This window comes from Typopeltis vanoorti, chromosome 3 (genome assembly GCF_054136105.1).
Source record: "Typopeltis vanoorti isolate ZY-2024b chromosome 3, IOZ_Tvanoo_1.0, whole genome shotgun sequence".
Classification (NCBI taxonomy): domain Eukaryota; kingdom Metazoa; phylum Arthropoda; class Arachnida; order Uropygi; family Thelyphonidae; genus Typopeltis; species Typopeltis vanoorti.
In genome coordinates, this window is record NC_143551.1 from 17,084,767 (window position 1) to 17,109,111 (window position 24,345).

The 24,345-nt window shown below is 35.1% G+C and overlaps 1 protein-coding gene across 2 annotated transcripts in view; it reads right to left on the bottom strand.

The window, feature by feature from the left end:
* The window catches only part of Trm1 (tRNA methyltransferase 1), a 182,111-nt gene that overhangs the window by 141,660 nt on the left and 16,106 nt on the right, over positions 1-24,345 (bottom strand). For both annotated transcript variants that reach the window (XM_090390569.1, XM_090390568.1), the window contains exons 2-3: positions 16,534-16,651; positions 6,409-6,596 (exon numbers count right to left, since the gene is read on the bottom strand). In XM_090390569.1, coding sequence (XP_090246695.1) covers positions 6,409-6,596; positions 16,534-16,651 — 306 coding nt within the window. The remainder of the gene's footprint in view (positions 1-6,408; positions 6,597-16,533; positions 16,652-24,345) is intronic.

The window sequence follows — 24,345 nt, forward strand, 5'->3', positions numbered from 1 at the left end:
ATGCTGCAATGAGTTGTTCGAGGTGTTTTGAGTGGCACGCGTGCTTCAAGAGCAGAAGAACATCAATGGAAGATGATGAGAGATCAGGAAGACCTTCAACGAGCTCAACCCCCAAAAATGTCAAAACCATTCGGCAACTTGTGCACGGGGATCATTGGAGAACACTCCACAACATTGCTGCTATTGTCAGTGTGTCATACAGAACAGTCTAGGCAATCCTCACATGTGATTTGAACATGCGCTGTGTTGCTGCCAAGTTTGTCCCCAGGCTTCTGACCCAGGAGCAGAAGGAACGTGAGCCAAAGTCTGCCAAAAACTCCATCAGCATGCCGTGGATGACCCATCCTTCATGTCGAGGATCATTACCAGTGACGAAACTTGGGTGTACGGGTACGACCCTGAGACAAAGCAACAGTCTTCACAGTGGAGAAGCCCATCATCTCCACAACCAAAAAAGGAGAGGTAGGTGCACAGCTCGACCGATTGCAAGCTCGTCTTTTTTGACATTCGCGGCATTGTGCATCAAGAATTCGTCCTCAGGGGCCAGACCATCAATAATGAGTTCTACTGCTAGGTTTTAAGGCATCTGAGAGAGGACATTCAGCGAAAGCGACCAGATCTGTGGCGCACGAAAAATTGGATGCTCCACAACGACAATGCACCCTGTCACCGAGCTCTCCTCACATGCGAGTTTCTCACCAGAAACAACATGATCTCACTTCCACACCCACCCTACTCATCAGATTTGGCTCCTGCAGACTTCGCCCTCTTCCTGAAGATGAAGATCCAGCTCAAAGGTCACTGTTTTGAACACCATTGCGGAGATCCAGTGCGAATCGCAGAAGATGCTTGACATACTTCGATAAGAGGAATTCCAGGACACATTCCAGAAGTGGCAAGAACGCTGAGAGCGCTGTATTGATATGCAAGGGGACTATTTTGAAGGTGATAGTGTGTAAACGTAGATAAAGTAATTTCTCGTAAACAGAGCTAGTATCGAAACATTTTGATACCACCTTGTATATAAAAATAACTGGGACCAATGCAAAATAACTGGGAGAACTCCACATAGCCTTTTAAAGAAATGCAAAAAAATGACTCAAGCTTCTGACCTAATGTCATTGTGTAGTCTTCTGTACATATCAGAATCACTATTTGTCAAAAGAAACTTTTAATTCAACTACAATGGTAGCTGAATTAAAACTACCATTGTAGTTTTGTGAAAAATCTTTGTTTCACTTCATCAGAAAATAACATGAATAAGTTAAAAAATTACAAGCAAAGTAATTCCACATTGATTACGGCTTTTACTCATGAGCATTCAAATAATGAGCTGAAATGATGAAGTATCCTTTATAGTGTAATTAAAAAAGGGATGATTTTATCAAATCTGGTCTTTATCCATCATGACACACTTGTATCTACCAGCAGTATATAACAACTCAAGAACCAGCAGCAAGCACAACAGTGAATGCACACTTTCCATTGTTTAAACCAGAGGTCGACAACATGGCGCCCGCAGTGAATTTTTAGTGAGCCCTCAGAGAAATTATTGTAAACTGCTTTGGAGCTCGCAGCGGTAATTTTGCATCATAGATCGCAGTATATCTGAGAGATACATTCATTATTAGTATGTGTTAAAATGCAAGAAAACATAAAGAAAAAAACCCTGCAAATATAATACATGATGGTACAAATTAAGTGAATATTGAATCCAACATTATTTCATAGCCGAATATAGAAACTACAAGAGTTTTGTGCCGAACATATAGAAACTAAAAGTTTTGGCGGATGCAAGCATAAATAATGCCTTATGGCAACTCAAAATAAAAGGTGGAGCAAGCTCCAGATCTCTTTCCTTACTATTTTCCATAAATGTAAAGCACATCTTGCAGAGGTCAGCAACCTTTTTAATACGAAGAGTGCAATATAAAATTTGAAAATTACGGAGGGCTCATGACACAGGCATTTTTTGTCTCATTTCAGGCTTAGAAATTCTATGATTAGCTGTGTTTTTTAAGAAAAATGAGATTTCAAATTTTAACATTATTTTATTTACCTCGCTTTTACGACATATTTTTATCACATATGAATGAATATAAAATACCAATAAAAATAAAAAATGAATACAAAAAGAATATTCATGTTAACAATTAGCATGTATCTGTCAGATCAGATGCGAGCGTCTACTTTATCAAGCAAATGTATTTGTTTATTATGCAATTATAGTGTGGCTATTTCTAAAAAAAAGTAATATAGAAAGACATTTCAAAACCATTCATGCCAATTGTAATTTTAAATTTAATTATTTAAATCAGGAGGAGTTGGCAATGCAGCACCCGCGAGCATCATGGCGTCTGCAGTATTGTGCCCTTCATATTAAAAAGGTTGCCGACCACTGGTTTAAACATTTTCAGATATTCTTCACTAGAAATGTTAAGTATTATTACTTTGCTTGTAGTTTTTTTAATTTATTTGTGCTATTTCCTGATGAAGTGAAATAAAGTTTTTTCACAAAACTAGTTAAATTAAAACAATTTATTTTTTGACTTCTGACCTAATGACCAATCTTCACCTTCTTGTGGTACCCTATTAGTAAATAACTATCTGAATACACCATGTCAGTATAATTTGGTATTACTCAAAGGCAAAAACAAGTGAGATTCTTCTAAATAACCATTACCAGATTAATAAACATGAAAATAATCTTCAATGGTACAATATCAAGCATAATGATTTGGGGAAAGGTGAAAATGAGTTTGCCTCCAAAGAAGCTTTCAGAGGCAAACTGCAGACTCAAGTAAATATATATATTATATATTATTAGAGAAAAAAAATCGAGTTTGAAACTTTAAACATGCCTTGGAGAATATGACAGACTCTGAAGAAAACATTCAAATTGACTGCTGTATGTACTTTGTAATCTGGGTCCTTTGAGTGCTTGTTTCTACACACTGGTGATGTACTGTTATTTTCAGGACGAAATATCTGTACTTTCATTTCATTAAAGTTAATTACTGTGGTTATTGCATAATTTATTATTTATAATCATACCACAGGTACCTTTAAAGATTAAATATAATTGTAGCATTTTGAAAAGCTTTTCTCCGAGCATCTTGCCATATGCTTTTTTTTTCCAGATCCACAAAAATTAAGGACGGATCCTTGATATACTCCCATGGTTTCTCAACTAGTTGTCGTAAAGTGAAAATCTGATCTTGATAGTCTCTATTTAGCCTGAATCCAGCTTGTTCTTCCCCAAATTTTTCTCATCCTCTTTTCAAGCATGCTTACACAAATCTTACCTGTACAGAAATTTTTTTATAATTCAGCTTTCTCACATTCAGCTTCATTCTCTTTTTCACAGATGATTATGTACTCCTCTTTGCATTCCTCTTAAAAAATTTTCTACTTCTGCTGTTCTTTCACTGCTTGTTTCATTTAAGTCTTTCAAAGTAATTAATCCTTATCTAGAGTAACCTTATCTTCAGTTTTAATGTTACCTTTATCATCTTTGATTCCTTTTATAGTAGTCTCGGAATGGAAGGAGGACTTCTTTGAGAAGTCCTCTGTCCATTTTTTTCAATGTGTCCAAAGTATTTCAGCTTTCTTCTGTCAATGTCCTTAAGGAATTTTAAAGGCCTACCAATCCTTTCTAGCACCCAGCCATTTGTCCACCTTTCAATATTTGAGACCCTCAACAGTCTCTTGAAACACCAAATCTCAAAAGCAGCTATTCTTTTCCTATTACTTCTTTAGGCTTCACATTTCACATAAATCGCTACTGAAAAATTGGCTGCATCCAGAATCCTCAGCTTTGTTCCTGTGGAGATAGTCCTGCCTTCTGGATTTTAGACAAGTCTCTGCTTGTTGTATGGAATAATATGTTTTAGCCATTCCTAATCTTCTTCTGATGTCTTCTGAACAGCAATTCTTCATATTAATGACAGACTGATCCCAAGTACACAAATTTGCTCCTCAATTATTTTCCCACCAAGGTTCACTTGTTTCTCAGAAGCTTTCCTGTTTATATTTGTTTCCTTTGAGAACTATAATTTTTTTTGTCTTGCTAAGGTTGTGTTTAAGTCCTCTCTTCTTACTGATCTCATTAACTCTGTTAGGGATTTGTCCTAGTTCTTCCTTGTCATTACAAAGGAACTCAGATTATTGATCGATTTACCACCTATCCTAATTCCTGTCTTAAGTTCATCTAATGCTACGTGCATAATATCCTTAGCACTGATACTAAACAGGTGAGGAGAAAGTAGGCATCCTTGCCTAACTTCCCCACTTACCCTAAGCCAATCAGTTAATCTAACACCTGTTCTTATCATGGCTTCTTGTTCAATGTACAAGTTAGCTATCGACCTGATAACATGTTGAGGAAAATCCATTATTTTCATTACCTTCCATAATTTCATATGCTGAATAACAGTCAATAGATTTGGAGTAGTCTATGAAACACATTACCAAAGGAGTCTTAAACTCTTTATACTTCTCAATAATCAGTCTAAGATAAAGGATCTGATCTCTGGAACCCATGACTTTCCTGAAACTTGCTTGTTCCTCAGGTTTCTCTGCATCAAATTTGGCCCCAATCCTATTTAAAATTATCTTTAATAAAATCTTGCTTGCATGAGCAATTAAACTAATAGTTCTAGCAATCCTCCGTATCTCTCTTCCTATGCACTGGTATGAAAACGGTTATTTCTAATTTCTTCCTGTCTCCCATTTAGAAAATTTATGTACTTGTAATATATTGTAATCAATCTTGTTGTAATATTGTAATACTTGTAATCAATCTATGAAACAGTGTTATACCTCCATACCCTGTGGCCTTAATTAAATCTGCTGGGATTCCATCTGCAATTGAAGCCGTAATGTTGTTAAGCTGTTTAACTGCTTTTTCAATCTCATGTGTCAATCTCAAGCGGAGGAGGTTCCATATCGGAATTTTCCTGGTGAGAGGAACTTCCAAATTCTCTTTCCATCTGTTTTTGATTTTAAGTTTTCATCTGCAACTAATTTATACGCAATATATTCCATAGTATAAGGTTCCATTTACACTGTACAGATTTAATGTTTGGAACAGATTGTTCATATAGGTACTTCATCATATGCTTTTTAAGACAACAAAGCTTAAATAGAGATCCGTTATTATATGCCCCCGATTTCTTGCCATCTGTTGTAAGGTAAAACTCTAGTACTGAGTTTTACCTTATAACATCCATCTTGTTCATCAATTTTACTTTTAACAAGTTCTGAACCTTTCCTTGAGTATTTGTAAAAATCTTTCCTGGAAAACTAGTAAAAAAATTACCCTATACATTCGACTTTCTAGCAGACACCACATAACAAATAGATTTTTTTTACAAAGTCCTGACTTTTTAAAAGTTGCACAGAGGTACCTATGCAATAAAAAGTCCCACAGGCTCAATGCTATTTTAAAGATTGAATGCTATAGATATTTTCTATCTATTATAGTATGTCTGTGATTCATACAGGCTTCATTCACTTTCCTATAGTGAGTCTACTATAATTCCCACATTGTTTTAATTCCCTTTTAACAAATGAACGGAGAGTTCTCCTCCATCTGGGATTCAACTCTGCAACTGGGACTTCTGGATTACGCAGTGTAGCCACAGCAGGACTATGATACTTTATTTCATGATTTCAGATTCCTGAAATAAAGTTGCAAATATCATCAACTCAAACTGCTTTTCAGAAGTTTTCTAATTGCTTTTTTTCTACCTCAGAAATGATAGATAATCCTGAATGGCAAACAGCCATCCTGATGTGCTCATATAAACACAGCAGATAACTGTAATTTCCTTACTTGTTGATTACATCAGTGATGATCAGAATTTTTGTTATATCACAAAATTTCTCTAACATTACTTTATAATGCTCGAGTCTATTTGATTTCATGCTACTTTTCCCTCTTGTAAATCAATGTTCTTTCATTCAATGTAAATATCATCCATGATTCTGGTGAATTAATTCACTAATACTGCATCGAGTTTCCATTTTAGATGGCTACTGACAACATAAATTTTCTAAATGCAGCCTAGCTAAATTCAGGAATTACAAAATTCTGCAAGTTAATTCATGTCCTAGAGATTTAGTCTGATATTTTTTTCAACAGCCTGTTCTGCAGAATAGTAAAATTAAAAAGCTTTTCTTCCAAAGATTTTAAAAACTACATGAAGTGATTTTTTTTTCTTCCTTTTTCCTGTCCTAGAGGTATTCATTTGTTTTCTGAAATTTCAGAATTCTTTTTCCCTTTTTTTTCTTTATGAGCTTTAAATTCTTCTGAAATGTTATTTAAAAAAAAACAAAAAAACTAAGAAATATAAAAATAAAGAGCAGAATATATTCAGCTATTTAATCTCTTACATAATTACTTACGCAGCTTCTTCTCTACTAGGAATAACAATATCCTTCACACCATTATGTGCAATATTTCTTTCAATACTTTCAAATGCTTTTTTTGAAACATCATTAGCTATAATTTTTTTAATTCCAGGAATTTCTTTAGCATATCTTATGGCTCGCAATCCAGATGCAGAGAGTGCTTCAAGAATTGTAATTTTATTCTAAAAAAAAAAAAAAAAAATACGTTTAGAAAGTGCAAAATTATCTGTCAAAGGTCTGTCTTCTAATGGAAGAGAAAACTAACACTGTAAAATCAAAAATGAATTGTTTAAGTAATCATATTAAACAATAAGATGAAACTTACTATTTTGACAATTGGTTCAAGACTACTGAGTAAGGAGAATTTTTAAGTTAAGTAATTTCTTTGTTTCACTGAATGCTTTTTAGATTAATTAGTATATTTTAGTGTATGACTGTGGTTGTTAGTATAGTTACTGTATTTGGTAAACTAATTAATATATTTGTGGATCAATTGTAGAAAATAAAATAGTATGTCTAATTAAAACTCTTCACAATTCCTCAGAAATGTTAACAGAAATCAATGGAAATTATAGCAAGCTTCCATAAATAGAAAGAGATGTGCATCAGGGCTGCATACTTTCGCCGATGCTTTTTAACCTATATTTGGAATACATAACAAACTTAGCAGAGAGTGTTGGTTACCAGCCAAAATGAAGTAAATCTAGTTGTGGCAATCCCATCACCAGACTTACCTCATTTTGGCTAGTAACCAACTTGAGGGAATTCATATTACTTGAAAGTCTTCAAAGAAATTTCATCTGACAGCCCTTTCTGATAAGAACCCAAGAGTGGATATTGGTTTCTGAAAATGGATAAATGGAAAAATCAGAATTGCTATCTGGAACATTCAGAGGGGACCACAAGAGGGTGCATTGCGTATGTTGTTATTAGCAATACTGTAAGATAAGCCATTTTTTTATTTGGTTAAATCATTGTAATTTTTATTTTATATGGGTGTGTGATTGAGTTATTTAGTTTTGTGAGTAAACAATGGATTTTTTTTGTTTAAATACGATAATGATAGCATGATGCAAATACATGGTAGAGCAACGGTGGCAAAGACGTCATTGTTGGGTGATTTGAATTTACATGATTTTATACAGATATTTTTCGCACACACAAAATGTGTGTGTGAGATGTATTCATTGCAAAAATTAAAGGATTTACGGAAGAAGAGCAAACTGGTGAATTAGTATGTATTATGTGTTTCGACAGCAAGTGCCAATTAGATAGCGAGAATGAAATAAATGTTAGCAGAATAGACAATGTCAATGGTAAAATGAAAAATGTTAATGCCAGAATTAACATTGAATGCACAGTGGTGGAAATACAGGAGAATGAAACAGACTTAATAAGAAAATAACATGCTTGCATGTTACCCTTCACAGGACAAAGTGCAAAATTGGAAAGTTGCAGAAGTGACAACAGATTAGCAGGGCTGAGAAGAGAAAGAAGCAGGTGGTCTGAGGGAAAAACTGAGAACATGTGAACATACAAGATAAGCAAGGTAAAGAGAAAATTATGTACGGAGACTATGATCAGAGGAGTCATCATCCTTTCAGGAATTTAGGCCCCAGTGGTCTGTTCTGGTCTTTTTCCATATTTTCTTGGTAATTTCTGATTTCCATATCCTCCAAATGGATGGTATTAAAAGTATTTTTTGGGTGGTCATGTCCAGTCTTTCAATATGTTCAATCCACTTATTTCGGTATTCATATACTTTGTTCGATACTAAGTATATTTTTAGTTCTTTACATATTTCTGGGCTTTTTTTTTTTTTTGTCGTAGTCTTTTTATTTTATTTTTTGCCTGCTGTCCTTTGCAGGAATTTCATTTCTCCAGTTTCTATTCTTTTTACCATTTTTTACCATTTCTATTCATAATTTGCTTCTGTACAGTAGTTAAAGTCTTGTCAAAACTCTTATTCTTGTATGCTTTTGAACTTGGTTAGGTTTCTAAATATTATTTCTAAATATTATTCCAACTTTCTGGGATTTTTCCTTGCTGCCAGATATTGTTATCAATAAATAATTTTAAAAATCGTTTGATTAATCGGATGCCTGAATATTTCTGTATTCATTCCATCTTCTCCAGGGAATTTTTCCTGATTTGCTTTGCTGTATTGATTGTTAGATTTCTTGTAATGTTATTTCATCCACTGTATAGTTAGTAGTTAGCATTATATCAGTTTTAGATTCATTACTATCTTGCCATAAGTTTTGGAAAAAGTCCAACCAAGCGTTCTCTTTGATTATTTCAAGTTTCACTTTTTCTTTTACATTTCTTAGAATTGTGTATGTATTTGGCCTCTTCACTCTAAGATCTCTTTTCAATTTTACTATGAAGTTATCCCATGTTTCTCTGTTCTTTTCCTGCATGCTTTTCTTTCTATTGCTCTTTCGTATTTATAAATAATTTCTGCTTCTAGTGATTTTATGTTTATCAGTGTTTACATGCTTCTTTCTTGTCTTTGATTACTGCTTTAATGTTTTCATCACAGTTTTTCTTATTCCCTTTCTCCTCTTCCATTTACTTTTTGTTCCAAGGTATTCTGTTGCTGCATTTATTAAAATATTATAATCATTATTATCTGAGACCTCCAGGGGGGGGGGGGTCGAAGACTCATCAAGGGAGGCCACAAATCACCCAAACAGGCTGTCATACCTTCCTTTAAATTCATTCACACTAGATGCACTCACTACAGCTAAATGTAAACTATTCCACTCACTCACTGCTCTGTGAGAGAACCTAGCTCTTACCCCTTTCTTGACTGCAAATAAATTTAACTTCCATGGATGCCCTGGTGTTCTCTCCCCACTTTCCATCAGTTCATATCCTATAACACCCATTCAAAGGTTTATAGACCTCTATCATATCATCCCTCTTTCTCCTGTTAACCAGAGTCTGCAATCTACATACTAGCAATCTGTCCTCATAATCTAAATCCTATAATTCACATATAATCTTTGTAAAACTCTTCTTAGCACCCTTTCTGCAGCTTCTTTATCCCCTTGGAACCCAGGAGACCAAATCTGTGCACAATAATCCAGTGTGGTCTTATTGAAGCCTTATAAAGAAGCAAAATGACTCCCTTATCCTTGCATGTCAAGATTCGTTTCACACTGCAATTATCCTCTAAGTTGTATTTGCAACTTTTGTGACCTTTGCTATGTGACCTTTGAACTTCAAATTCCTGTCCACCAATATGACAAGATCCCTGGCCTCCTCAGTTTCTTGTAGCATAACCCGGCTAATATAATATACTGCTGGAAATCTCATAATTAGGAAATAACAAACTTGACAAATATGCAAATACAGTTGACCCTTGAACAATGCAGGGATTAGAGGCGCTGACCCCCCCAAGCAGTTGAAAATCCACATATAACTTTTGACTCCCCCAAAAACTTTACTAATTATCTATTAGTAGTTAAGTTCCGATAACATAAGCAGTAAATTAACATATATTTTGTATGTTATATATATTATACACTGTATTCTTATAATAAAGTAAGCTAGAGAAAAGAAAATGTTATTAAGAATACATTTAGAGTACTGTGCTGTATTTATCAATACCATAAGTTTATGTCGTCTTTTTACAAGATAACTCATCTGTCTGTCAGTACCTATCAATATTGTTTTATATTATAGAAAACACTGTAGATGTTATATATATTGCTAACACTAGACATCAAAAATGAAAAGATAATGTGAAAAAGAAATTCATATTTATTTACAGGTATTTACAATTCATGTCACAAAGCTGCTGCTTCATTGATAATGCAGTTTATATCATGAAGAACATCAGAAATTTAGAAATGGCATAATTTAAAATTTGCATAGGTAAACATTCTTATATTCTTGTCTATACATCCAGGTATATCTGGAAGAAACAATATCAAACTACATACCCAACGTCAGGAGGATTAATAAGATGGGAATTAGATGGATGGGTAGTATTATTAAGCAGGAGCTACAAATAATAATAATAAAAAAGAATGTTGTGAAGGGTATACAAGGAGAAATCAGGCAAGCTCATGAACAACACAAAGGTCAGGAAAGAAAAGTGATCAGCATAGTAAGGAAGGGAAAATCAGATTATCAAAAAAGAAATTAGCTGAGTAGGCCAAAGGAAATTCCGAAGAGTTTTTGTTATGTGAAAAACATGGAAGGATAACATTAATGAGTATGGAGTAACTATGCAAGCATATAGCTTCCAAGTGAGGTTACTGCTGTGACTGATGTGAGAACAGAGATTGATGAAAGTACTTAGTATATTTCAGAATCTTAATGTAAATATGACCATGAGATTAAATGGGATATCAGCTTGTGTTTTATGAGAATATGCAAGGACTTAAACATCCTCTGAGTAGGCTGCTAAGTCTCAGCTCTAGCAAAGTCCCAAGAGAGAGGAAAGAGGGTAAAATAATTCCTTTGCATAAATGAGCTCTAAGACTGCAGTGGCAAATTACAGACCAGTCAGTATCTCAGGAGTAATGATAAAAGTGCTGGATAAGTTGGTCCAAGAGAAAGAATTCAGAAATGAGTGAATAAGAATATGATGCTCCATTAAGTATAAATATGACTTTATGAAAGGTCAGTCATGCCTTAGTAATTTACTAACTTTTTATAATAGTGACAGCTGAGTTGGATAAAGGGAATGGCTGCATTATCCACTACACAATGATACTGCTGGATTTTACAAAGTCACTTGACAGAATATGTTTTAACTTACATCCCTCATGGAACTCTTGTTATGCAAATTAGAACAAATGGAGAAGGACGTGAAACTGGTAATTATGAGGGTGGCTGATGGACAGATACCAAAAAAGTAGTATATGGAAGAGTAGAATCCAGGAGAAAATAAGTGACTAGTTGGTGTGATGCAAGGCTCTGTGCTTTGACCACTACTGTTTAATTTGTACATAAATTATACAGGAAATGATCGGGAGGGAGATATTCAGTTGTTTGCTGATTGATGCAAACTGGGTAGTTAATCAAGGCAATGTGGAGAGCTTGTGAGGTGATTTAAATAGGCTATCATAGTATAGGCAAATGATAACAAACCTCAGATTAATGCTGAGAGGTGTAGAGATTTGGATTTTGGATTAAAAGGATTATAAGCTGCATACCACAGTGATGAAAATGCACACCAGGAAACTGATGAAAAGGATTTCATACATCCACATCTGGATTACTATGCTTAGGTCTGGTCAACTAGATTCCTTGGGAATGAAGAAGTAGTGGAGAGGATCCAGAGGTGAGTGGCTTGGGGGGAATGTTCCCTATGAGGACAGAATGAGGAGTAAGTGGGTTGCAAAAGTTGGTTGATAAGTGAACAAGAGGGGATATGATAGAAATATTTAAGTTACTTAAAGGATATTAGGAAAAAGAAAACCAGGACGCCCTCTTAAACGATGACTTCTAAGGCCGGAACAGGCCATGCTAGGCCTAAATCCTTGATACGCATGATGATGATGACTTAAAGGATTTTATAAGAATGATGTAAGAAAAATATTTCAGCACTTGGCCAGAGGAGACTGAAAGTGATTATCCCTGGAAATTGAGTAAGAATGTGGTTGGTAAAGGTGTGAGGACAAGATTTTTCACTTGGAGAGTGGCAAATGAATAGAATGAGTTGCCAGTCAGATGTGAATGATTTTTCAGTTAATGGGTTCAAGGAGAGATGCAATAGTTTGGATCTCTCACCATGAGTCTTCAGACTTCATGGTGTGTGTGTGTGTGTGTGTGTGTGTGTGTGTGTGTGTGTGTGTGTGTGTGTGTGTGTGTGTGTGTGTGTGTGTGTGTGTGTGTGTGTGTGTGTGAAGGGGTACATTTTAACTTGCATCCCTCACTCACCTACACTCCGAGTGGTTTAAAACTCATATTTAAAATGAAACAAAAACACCAAAACTAGGCCCCATATCTAGCATGCACACAGGTTCGTATCCTAGGATATATCATATGCAACCTAACTTCTAAATTATCCTTTTTAAACTCATTTAATCCATTGAGTCTTCAAATACTTTTTAACCAAAATAAAAAAAAATCTTTAATTTACAAAAAAGCACAAATATATACATCAAATCAACTACTTACCTACTATGTAAGCAAATGTGCACAACTTCTTTTCAATCACATAAAACAACAGATATTCTTCTATATAGACAAAGCTCTTGAAAAGTTACACTTGCCTCCTACAGAACTTTTATTCCTTTTTGAGTTCACATAGGAGAAAGACTAACACAAAAACTGATCTCCATATGACAGCAACATAAGCCATAAATTCTTGCATCCTAAAATCGCAGAATGCTGAATAAAACATAACTCATCTTCATCCAAGAGACACACAGAAAATGGCATAGCTTTCTCCTGCTGAACACCTTTCCTACTCCATGACAGCTAAACACCTAGCAATGTTCATTAATGTTCTTTTTGCTTCCACACATGCTCAGAAATGCAAAAGGGAAACTTCCAGTCAAGTCTACCATCATGTGCCACTATTACTGCTTTCCAGCATTGGACTTGATTTGACGAAGTTCTTTCTCCACAACACAGAAAAGTTTATTTCATTATAATTTCATAATGAAACAGCCAGAAATTATAACAGTTCATCTCACAATTTTCTCAAACTGAGTAAGCTCATTTAATCACTTCTGATAATAATAATGGTGATTTTGCTTTACTCGCTATGACAACGTTTGTAAACAACATTTGTTTATTTCTTGTGTAGAGGCTTAAGTGCTGTGAGGACATTATGTTGGAGGTTTAATGGATTTTTTACAACACTCAAAAAGAATTAAAATAGAATTTAATACTTCCTATATTTCGTCCTAGTCACTAGGACATCTACGGGGATTACAAAGACAATTAATGTAACATGCACACAAAAACTTACAATACTAAGCCCAACCACGTGGGTGACAATAAAGTCCCATTTAGGTGGAGCGCCCTCTAAGGGCAGTAGTAGGTGGCCTGGAATGTAAGGTGGGACCTCTGGTGATGACTGCTTCCCAAATCTTCGGAAGCTTAATGCAACTGTATTTGTTAAGATTTGGTTGGTTTCCGAGATCTGCTGCTGCTTCTAAGAAAAGTCTCTCTTTCTTGAATTTGCTGTGGTGGAGCATGGTGTTCTTCCATGATACTCTGTGGGTGGTGTCCAAAACATGGTCAGCCAAGCCTGAATGGCCATAGTTGTGTTTAACGATGTACGACTTGTGTTCCTCCAGGCAGATGGATGCTGATCTGCCTGTCTGTCCAAAGTACGCAAGCTTACAGGAACAGGGTACTTTGTAAACTCCAGGCAGAGAGAGAGGAGGGAGCTGATTAAACATTTGTTTTGATAAACATCAACATTATAAATTTTTGACAGCTCATAGAAAGTTATAATTAACCATTAATATCAGATTTAAATAAATGTATTTTACATTTAACACAACTTCAGTAGACAAAAAAGAAAAATAACACTTCAAATCATCTTGTTCATGACATACAAAAAGAAACATACATTTAACAAACAAATTTACAAATTAATACCTTATAATTAACTTTTAACTTTAATTCACTTAATATATTTTAATCTTGTGGGATATACAGATATCCTACAAGTGCCCATACACCACCACTAATAATAATAATACTAATATAAATGGCTACCTAACAGCATTTTAATATCTTACACGTTACTATAATATGCTAATGAAATGTCTCAGCTAAAAAATAAAATGCTATTCTAAAGAAGTTCAATACAGAAAACTATTCCTGTTGTCTCTATGATTTGCTACAGTGAGCATCAACTGTGCCTACTGCATTCTGTGTCTACTGCCGGCCTGGTTGGCCGAGTGGTTAGCGTATCTGCCAAAAGGCTGTGGGTTCGAATCCTGCGTTGGGCACGGATGTTTGTGATTGTCTCTGAAAAATACTAGTGGTGATAGTGGGCAGTAGATGCCGTTGGTGTAGTTAGTTGGTGGAATGGTGGAGACAGTGTTGTAAAATAGGTGCCCTCCCTCGATGAGTCTTTGGACCCCCTGGAGGTGCCAAATAATAATAATTCAATAATCAACTAAAATAAATAAATAAAATACAAGTCACTTCTGAAATGCTATTTATTTTAAGAATAATAATAACCTTAATACATCATGATCTATACATTTTTACTATTATCACCATTAAGGAATGATAGCAATTAACACTATTATTGTCAAGCCATAGCTAGGTATTTTTATACTCGAGTAAAATGCTAATTATACACCATTTCAAATTCATATCTAGAGAAAATCTAATTATGCACTGTCTCAATTGAAGAGAGCCTTCAATTGGAGACAGTGCATAATTAGAATTATTAATCTACTGTGTTTGTTAATAATTTCTAATTATGTAGTATTAATCTACATAATTAGAAATTATTAATCTACTGTGTTTGAAGAAACAAATATTAATGCACAAAATAAAAAAATATCGTTTTCTTAAATTATTTTTATAGAAATTGTTGTACATTTTTTGGCTCTGTTACATGAAGGAAAGTGCCCTGTTTACCTCATCCTAGTCATAGTACTACTAATCATCACAACACCTCTATGATGTCACTAATGTTGAAGTTCCACTTTTGCCATGCCTACATTTCCTTTAATATTATTTCAATATCAGTGTGCCTGATACTTTTTCCAGCAATGTATTCAACTCACTTACTACTCACCATGCAAATTAGTGTTCTACTTAAGAACTTAATTAAATCTGTTTTTCAAAGTACTGAAGAAATCTATTAACAGTTGAAACTGAAATTAAGCAAGAACACACAACATTTGTAATGCATTAATGTTATTTCAATAGCTCTTATCTCGTTTGTAATAACTGACTAAATGGCTAAATAACAAACCACTAAAATCTCTCCTCTCACTTTCCTGAAGATAATACATCTCTTTCATCTTTCCCATTTGAAAAATTCTGCACTGCTAACCAAATGAATAAACAACCAGGTGATCTACCAAAACGTCCTTATATGTTAACTGCAAACCATGCTAAAACTGTTAATTTTAAGTTACTTTTAATGCCAGTAATACATAATTCTCTTTCCATGCAATGATCATTCTTATGGCTTCTTTTTGCATTCAGTAATTCTTAGATTTCTAAACAAGATTGGGTTTTCTTTCTTCAAATAATTTTTATTTCATTTAGGATTCTGCAGTTTGATACATATTAAAAGGATTTCCAGAATTAACTACATGAAAATAAAGCTAAATAACCTAAAAAAAATAATTATTACTTACTCTTCATTTCTACATTTATTAGAGTAAAATCTCTTGTAAACTGGCATCCAATTAACTGGCAATACCAAAACAACGGCACTCTCGAAGGTCTAAATTTAAACCCGAAATTTAAGAATATGAGATAAGAAAAATATGCAATGGGCATGCATTCTGGCAAGATTTGCCGAGAAAAGTTCAAATATGTCAGCACATGATGTTATGAAACTTCATTGTATACATAGTGAATTTTTAAAGCTCCAGCGACAATCTTGTAAGCAGGCAGACAATCAAAGTTATGTTATGTCGTCACACTAAGAAATTCACAACAACTTTCATGTTACTGTAATTTTTACTGTAATTAATGTTACTGTAATTTTTAAATGCTATTTAAATTTTATTTTGTGAAATATAAAATTATGTGTATGTTTTTTAAATTTTAAAAAATCCGCATGATTTTTGATGTTATTTATTTAATTATGGCAGCAGATCAAAAAACATGACTAACGAACAGGTAACGAGAACTTACCTGAACTCCATTGATGAAAATGAGACAGGACTCTGAAGAGTCCTGTCTCATTTTCATCAATGGAACAGTACCTTAAAATCTCCTTAAAAATCATTACCTTTTCTATTTCAGAGTGAAGCAATGAGTAATCAGTGATCTCTCTCTCTTTCAATGATTCATTCCACTCCTTAACACTCAAATCTTGTTTCCATGGCTATAAATGACTTACATTAAATTATGCATTAAATTAGTATAAGTCTGCGATTTATCATTCACGAAACATCATTTGTCTACAATTCAATTAAAAATAAAATAAAATAAAATATATACCTGCTGAAGAGTTTCGTGTGAACAGCTCTGGTTGTTAAGTGATACAGTCTCTTCATCCACGATGTCTTTCTTATCACTCTGATAAGACCTCTGTATAAACTGCTTGATGATAGCAACACTGTCAAAATGTAATAAAAATAAGCATTATTTTGCTTTATACAGCCATGTACAACATAAAATTTAAGAGTATGCAAATATATATACACGTGTTCTCCCGTAAGTTCACTGGTTTCCACTTTTGGAATGAAACATATCACTTATGGACTTGAAATAGTTTTCTGCTTTCTGATACATTCTGAGATTAGTGGAGTGTCCCAGGGCTGTATACTAAGAATGCTACTCTTTAATTTGTACATTAATGATATAGCAAAATATTTAAAGGCAGGAAGTTGTTTGCTGATGATGTGCAAACTAGGGAGGGCAAGAACACACGACATTTGTAATGCATTTATTGATAAAGCTAATGTAGATATCTTACAGGATGATTTAAATAAATTGGCAGTGTGAGCAAAGGACAATGGATGTCAATTCAATGTTTTAAAATATAAGGTAATGCACTTGGGGTGCTTAAGGGTCAAAGCTGTATAACTGAGAGGAGACCTCCACATAGCCTTTAAAGGAATGCGGAGAACCGACCAGGGCTTCTGACCTAATGTCCAATCCTCACCTTCTCGTGGTGCACCCTGTTGGGTATCTACTTTGATACTGAACGAACGAGGATGGGCTGGCAATTTGGGATTTAGCCGACCAAATTGTATTCTTATTGGTTAAACCAAAATAAAAAATGATGGTACAACATGACAAAATTTCATGCCGGCTGGGGCGTCGCCCGGTTAAACAAGGCCCCCGTTGTTTTCGCCAGGGAACCAGGGCGAACAGCGAAAAGTCAGCTACTGGAACAAATCTGAAAACAAACCCCAACTCAACATCACCAGAGTTAAAGATCGGTACTATCAACGTAAGAAGCCTGAATGGCAAAGAAATGGAGCTAGCTGAGGAATTAGATAAGTACCAGATCGACATAATAGGGGTGACTGAAACAAAAAAGACCAAAACTGGTGAGATCTTTCTGAGCAATAAATACAAAATGTTATATTCAGGCAATAACAATCAAGGAAAAGAAGGAGTAGCCATAGTATTCAACACAAAATACGAGGCTAATCTTCTTGAATGGCAGTCAGTCTCAAGTAGAGTAATGTGGGCAAATATGAGAATGGGGAACTGGACAATGAGACTTATTTGTGCCTATGGTCCCACAGAAGGTTCTACTAAGGTAGAAGTTGAGGAATTTTTTGAGGCTTTAGAAAAAGCAACTGACACAATGAAAAATGAAAAGTTGGTCCTTGTTGGGGATCTAAATAGTAGAGTAGGAAATGATTGTGAGACATACAAAAATATTTTGGGAAAATTTGGAGAAAAGAGCAAAGCTAATAATAATGGCAAATATCTGTTGGATTTCTGCTCAGGACATGGACTGGTTATTACTAACACCATGTTCCAACATAAAAATGTGCACAAATTCACATGGAGAGAAGAGGCTAGGAATAAGAAAAGTCTCATTGACTATGTTATTGTTGATAGTGATGTTTTCTCCCTGGTGCAGGACACCAGAGTGTACAGAGGATTTGAAATTGGAAGTGATCACTATTTAGTCTTGAGCAGGATAAAATTGAATTTCATATTGAAAAGAATAACATGTAAGAAAGTTTTAAAGCGAATAAAAGTTGAGCAGCTCTCAGATGTGAACTGTAGACTAAAATACAGAAATATTATTGAAAAGAAAATGAAAGAGTTTGAGAACAGGAATCAAACCTTGGAGATTCAGTGGCAAACTCTGAAGGAAACATTGATTGATTCTTCCAGAGAGGCATGTGGTGAGGTTGTGTGCAAAGATAAAAAAATCAGAACTCCCTGGTGGACACAGGAAGTTAAAGAGGCAGTGAAGGAAAAGAAGAAAGCATATCAAAAGTTCCTGGCAAATAAGTCAGCTTTTACTCTTACAGAATACAGAGACAAATGTAAGAAAGCTAAACAGTGTGTAAAACTAGCTAAACAAAAGTCATGGGAGGACTTTGGCAAGAATATAGAAAATAAATATCAAGAAGGTGGCAAAATATTCTGGAGGTTGTTGAAGAAGCTTAGGAATGGAGGAAAGAGTGCTGTAAAAGGAATTAGAGATGATAAAGGTGAAATGAAAACAGGAGAAAAAGATATCCTTGAAGTATGGAGTAATTACTTTGAAAAACTGCTAAATGAAACAAGCAGTGATGACAGCACAGTGATAAAAAACACTGACCAGGCATGCAGTCAGGAATACATATCCATACTTGAAGTAGAAAAAGCCATCAAAGGCTTGAAATGTGGAAAGGCAGCAGGAGTAGATGATATTCGACCAGAAATGCTGAAGTATGGTGGTATAAGAGTCTTACAGTGGCTGCACTGCATAGTTCAGAAAGCCTGGACAGAGGGACGAATTCCCGATGATTGGAGTAGAGCTCTCATAGTACCCATATATAAAAAGGGAAATAAAACTGAATGTGAGAATTACAGAGGTATTTCCCTACTGAGTGTTCCTGGCAAGATCTATGCAAGTATACTTGAGAAACGGTTGAGAAGAATTGTGGAAGAAAAGCTTGGTGAAGAACAAGCTGGATTCAGGCCAAATAGAGGCTGTCAGGATCAGATCTTCACTTTACGACAAATAGTCGAGAAAGCATGGGAATATAACAAAGATCTGTATTTAAGTTTTGTCGATTTGGAAAAGGCATATGACAAGGTGCCAAGAGAGAAGCTATTCAATATGCTGCAGTTATATGGTGTCAATGGGGCATTATATCAAGCAATACTTAGTCTTTATTTGAGTTGTGAGTCAGCAGTTAGAATTGAAGGAAATACAGGAAGATGGTTTAATGTTAAATCTGGTGTGAGACAAGGATGTACATTATCCCCTTTGTTATTCATTATCTATATGGATCACATTATGAAGGAATGTGGTATTAAACCTGATATCGAAATTGGAGATGTTAATGTCAGCTCTTTGCTTTATGCGGATGATGTTATACTTCTAAATAAATCCGCTACAAGTCTGCAAGATTCTCTGACTAAATTGAATAGCTGTTGTAATAGATATGGTATGAAGGTCAGCAATAAAAAGACAAAGACAATGAAAATAGGCAGAATCATTGAAAATGTCAACTGTGTTGTGAATGGAGAACCTGTGGAACAAGTAAAACATTTCAGCTACTTAGGCACAATTTTTACTGAAGATGGTAAACTAAATATAGAAATAGACAACAGAATCAGCAAAGCTGGTATGGTGGGAAGTCAATTGAATAAATTCATATGGAATAAGAAAGAAATTAGTCGGAACACTAAATTAGCTGTATACAAGACTGTGTTCAAACCAATTTTAACTTATGGATCTGAGAGCTGGGTCAGAAGTAAAACACTTGACCAAAGACTAGAGACCGCAGATATGAGAGTCCTGAGAAAGATTAGAGGCGTGAACAGATGGCATCAATGGCAATATCATATTAAAAATGAGGATATTAGGAAAGAACTTGACATTGTCAGCATCCAGGAATGCGTTAGCAGAGCTAATCTCAGATGGTATGGTCACTTAAATAGAATGGGAGAGGAAAGATTAGCAAAACAAGTGTTCTCTGCCAGGTTGGCAGGAAAACGACCCAGAGGAAGACCAAGATATAGGTGGATTGATACGGTACAAAGTGCCTTAGACGATAGAAATATAAGATCTGATAATGTTGGAGTCTTGACAAGTAACAGACTGATTTGGAGGAAAATTGTAGATAGGAAGTTAGTAATGATGTAATTTTTTCGTGTAGTACTGTCATATCCTGTACACCCCTTGAGGGTACATGGCAGGAATTTGATGATGATGATGATGATGGTAATGCACTTTGGGATGAAAGGGTTACATACTTCATATCATATTGATGGTACTAGATTACAGGAAGTTGATGAGGCTAGGGATCTGGGGATAATAGTGGATAGAAATTTGAAATTGAGAGGATACTGCAAGAATTGGCAAAATAGCTCAGAGAATTACTTAAATGTTGAAGAACACATTGACAAGTAAAGATAGTGAGGTTATTATCTCTCTTTATAAAACTATGATTTGGCCACATGTTGACTACTGTGCACAGATTTGGTTACCTGTATTCCCAGGGGACTAGGAGGTGGTGGAGAGGATTCAGAGATGAGTGTCCAAGCTCATGATAGGTCTGTAAAATGTTCCCTATGAGGAGAGATTGAAGGTATGTGGGTTGCAGAGTTTAGCTAACAGGCAGAGAAGAGGGGATATGATAGAAACGAATGATTTTTTTTCATTGGAGAGGACACTGGCATCATCAGGGTATGGCAGCCCTTACGCATGTTGCTCAGATGTCATTATTAGTAGTAGATATTGGCAATATCTACTACTAATTCCATCAAAACTAATGCAATAATCAAAGCACTTCAGAATCAGGGAGTTCCTCCCTATGGACCTCCTCCAGGAAATATACCACACTGCAACAGCAACAATCCAACTTCACACAAATAGCAATAAAATATCAATTGAAAATGGTTCCCGACAAGGAGACTCTCTATCACCCAAAATCTTCACAGCAGTCCTTCAAGAAATATTTAATAATATAAACCAGACAAACCTTGGTATAAAAATTAATAACAGAAACTTAACACACCTAAGATATGCAGATGATATCAAAATTTTTGCAAACACTCCAGAAGACCTTAATATAATGATAGAAGACCTATATCATGAAAGCAGAAAAGTAAGTCTAAAAATAAACAGAGAAAACACTAAAATCATATTTAATCATTTTGTAAGACCAAAAAACATAATAATAGAAAACAATTTCTTGGAAAGAGTCTCTTCATATACAAACTTAGGTCATCTTATTGATTTAAATAGTGGACTCCAAAAGGAAATAAATAGGAGAGTTCAACTTGCCTGGGGTGCATTCAGAAAACTGAAAAGCATTTTTCAAAACAATGATGTCCCACTCTGTTTAAAAAGGAAGACATTTAACCAGTGTATACTTCCAGTCATCACATATGGTTGTGAAACTTGGTCACTAACAAAAGCACTGGCAAATAAACTAACAACAACTCAAAGAAAAATGGAGATGTGATGCTAGTCATCACATTAAAAGATAAGAAGCAAAACACCTGGATAAGACGCCAGACTCACATCACTGACATCATTCTTCACCATAAGCGACTAAAATGGAAATGGGCCAGACATCTATCCAGGAGAGAAGATGAGCGATGGACCACTATACTAACGAACTGGAATCCAAAAGAAGGGAAACGATGCTGAGGACGTCCTAAAAGAAGGTAAAGTGATGAACTGACAAAATTTGTTGGGAATAATTGGTCAACCATTGCCAAGAACAGAGAAAGGTGGAAAGAACTGGAGGAGGCCTTCATCCAGCAGTGGACAGAAAATGGCTGAAAAGAAGACTAGCAATATTGTTAAATATAATTGGTGGCATTTTGCTTATTTTTGACTGTGTTGTTTAGTCTCGACTATTATTATGCGATATTCTTTCAAAAATGTTTTACGTTATGGAACCAATGCATAAAAGAAAAATTGCAACAAAGACATTGACGTTAACTGATATCGACATGTGAGATTTAGTGTGATGTAGCATGTTTTTTATGTATTTATTGCTGAGAGGTTTGTGGTATGAGAATGGAGAAAATATTTGTCGGAAATGTTTTGTAAGCGAGCGTAAGAAATGCGAGTTGTGTTGGGAGTGAAAGAATAAAGTGATTGATATTATGGGTATAAGGCAGGATTGTTGAAGTGTTGTGGAGAATATAGCAGAAGTAGTGAATGATAGTGCACAAAATAAGAATGAGAGCTTGAAGGAAGTGGTTGACAGTAATAATGTGGATGATGAGATGCCAGCAAGGAAAGAAATTCACAGGACAAAACGTGAGCTTGGGCGACTAGAGAAATGGCATGTTGTAGAGGAGGATGGAGAATGAAAGAAAGAGTGAATGGGAAAAGCATAAAAGAGTGAGAAACTGGGAGAAAAGAGATGGTATTTTATGGAGATTCAATGATAAGAGGTATACTTAATGAGAAAGTGACGAAAAATGTTTTCCAGGTGTGCAAAGATAAAGGATGTTAGTGAAGCTGTAAGTTTGCAGAAGAAAGAAGTGAATGAGTTAATTGTTTTAAAACCAGGAGTTAGAAGCAGCAAAAATGAAGAGTAAGAAAGGAAAGATTGTGAGTCTGCTGCCTCAGTATGACTGCCAATGAGAAAATTGTACAGGAGGAATGGTGTGAAATTTATATATGTGGAGTGAATTTGACGGATGTAAGGACCTGTATATCCCTGATGGACTGCACTTAAATGGCTTTAAGTTAGGTGCTTGCAGAAAGTGTAGTTCAGTGAGATTTGGAAGTGCAAAACCATGGAAACTAGAGATATTAGGGAAGAAGCAATGAAGCAGGTGTCTAGCCACTCTAGGAACAAATGAGTGAGTGCAGAAATGACTGTGTGGAAATAGACACCCCTGGGATAGATAAATATGAGTGCAGGAATGACTGTGAAGAACTAGGAGCAGGTTCCCAGATTTTGAATCTGAATTTGCAGGTAATGACATTATGTAAGGATAACTGTGGGCCAAAGCAGATATTGAGATGCATGTACACAAATGCCAGAAGCATCAAAAATAAAGGACAGAAGATTTTTGGCATTGGTCAGATCGACTTGGCCAAAACATCAGCAAGATCTGGTTGTCAGAGAATAATGTAGGTACATGAACAGAATGTAATCGATATTGTATATTCAGAGAAGATAGAGGAAATAAGGCAAGAGGAGGAATGTTATTAATGACAGCTGAAGAACTTCAACCAACAAAAATAGAAGTTAAGGAAGATTTCAGATCTAATGGAAATAGTTCATTTGAGGCTACTGGTGTGAGATAGAGGCCAACAGGACAAAATATATTGTTGCTGCTATAGACCTGGAGGGGTCCGGAAGATGTGGACAACATGCATCTGCAGATTAGCACAGGTCAAGTAATTATCACGGGAGACTTCAACTATGGTGATATACAATGGAAGGAGGAAAAGACGTGGAAAAATGGAAATTTTCCATGTGTCCTTTTATATACAGTTACTAGGGGATAATTACCTGAAACAACACTGTGGATACTTACCTGAAACAACACAGTGTTGGATCTGGTAATAGCATTAAAATGATCATGCAGTCTTATCTGGGAGGTTGCTCAACATGAGGAAATTTCAGTCAAGAAAGGGTTTATGCTGAACTACAAAGCTGGTGATTATGAAAAAGTTAGAAGGCAACTTGGAGCTGTGCCACTGCATAAAAAATTATACGGAATGAATGTCATTAGTGCATGGGAAGTCGCCAAGGACTGTTTGAACGAGGCAGTATCAGAGAGCATACCTAGAGTCAGGAAGATAAACTTAGTAAGGATTAAGTAGATGACTAGCATTAATAAACAGAAACTGCAAAAAAAAAAAAAAAAAAAAAAAAAAAAAAAAAAAAAAAAAAAAAAAGCACTGTGAAAGGAATATAAACAACAAGGTGATCAGCATGCCTATGAGCAATATAAAGCACAAGCAAGAAGGGTAATTAGTATGATAAAGAAGACTAAATCTGATTTTTTTGAGAGAAAATTAGCTAAGAAGCCAAAGTAAATTCAAAAGAGTTTTTTTTTTTTTCTTTTTTGCTACATAGCAAGTAAGAGAACACATTTTGGAAAATTATGGAGACAACTACCGTGTTTGAGTAAAACTTTAGTTTA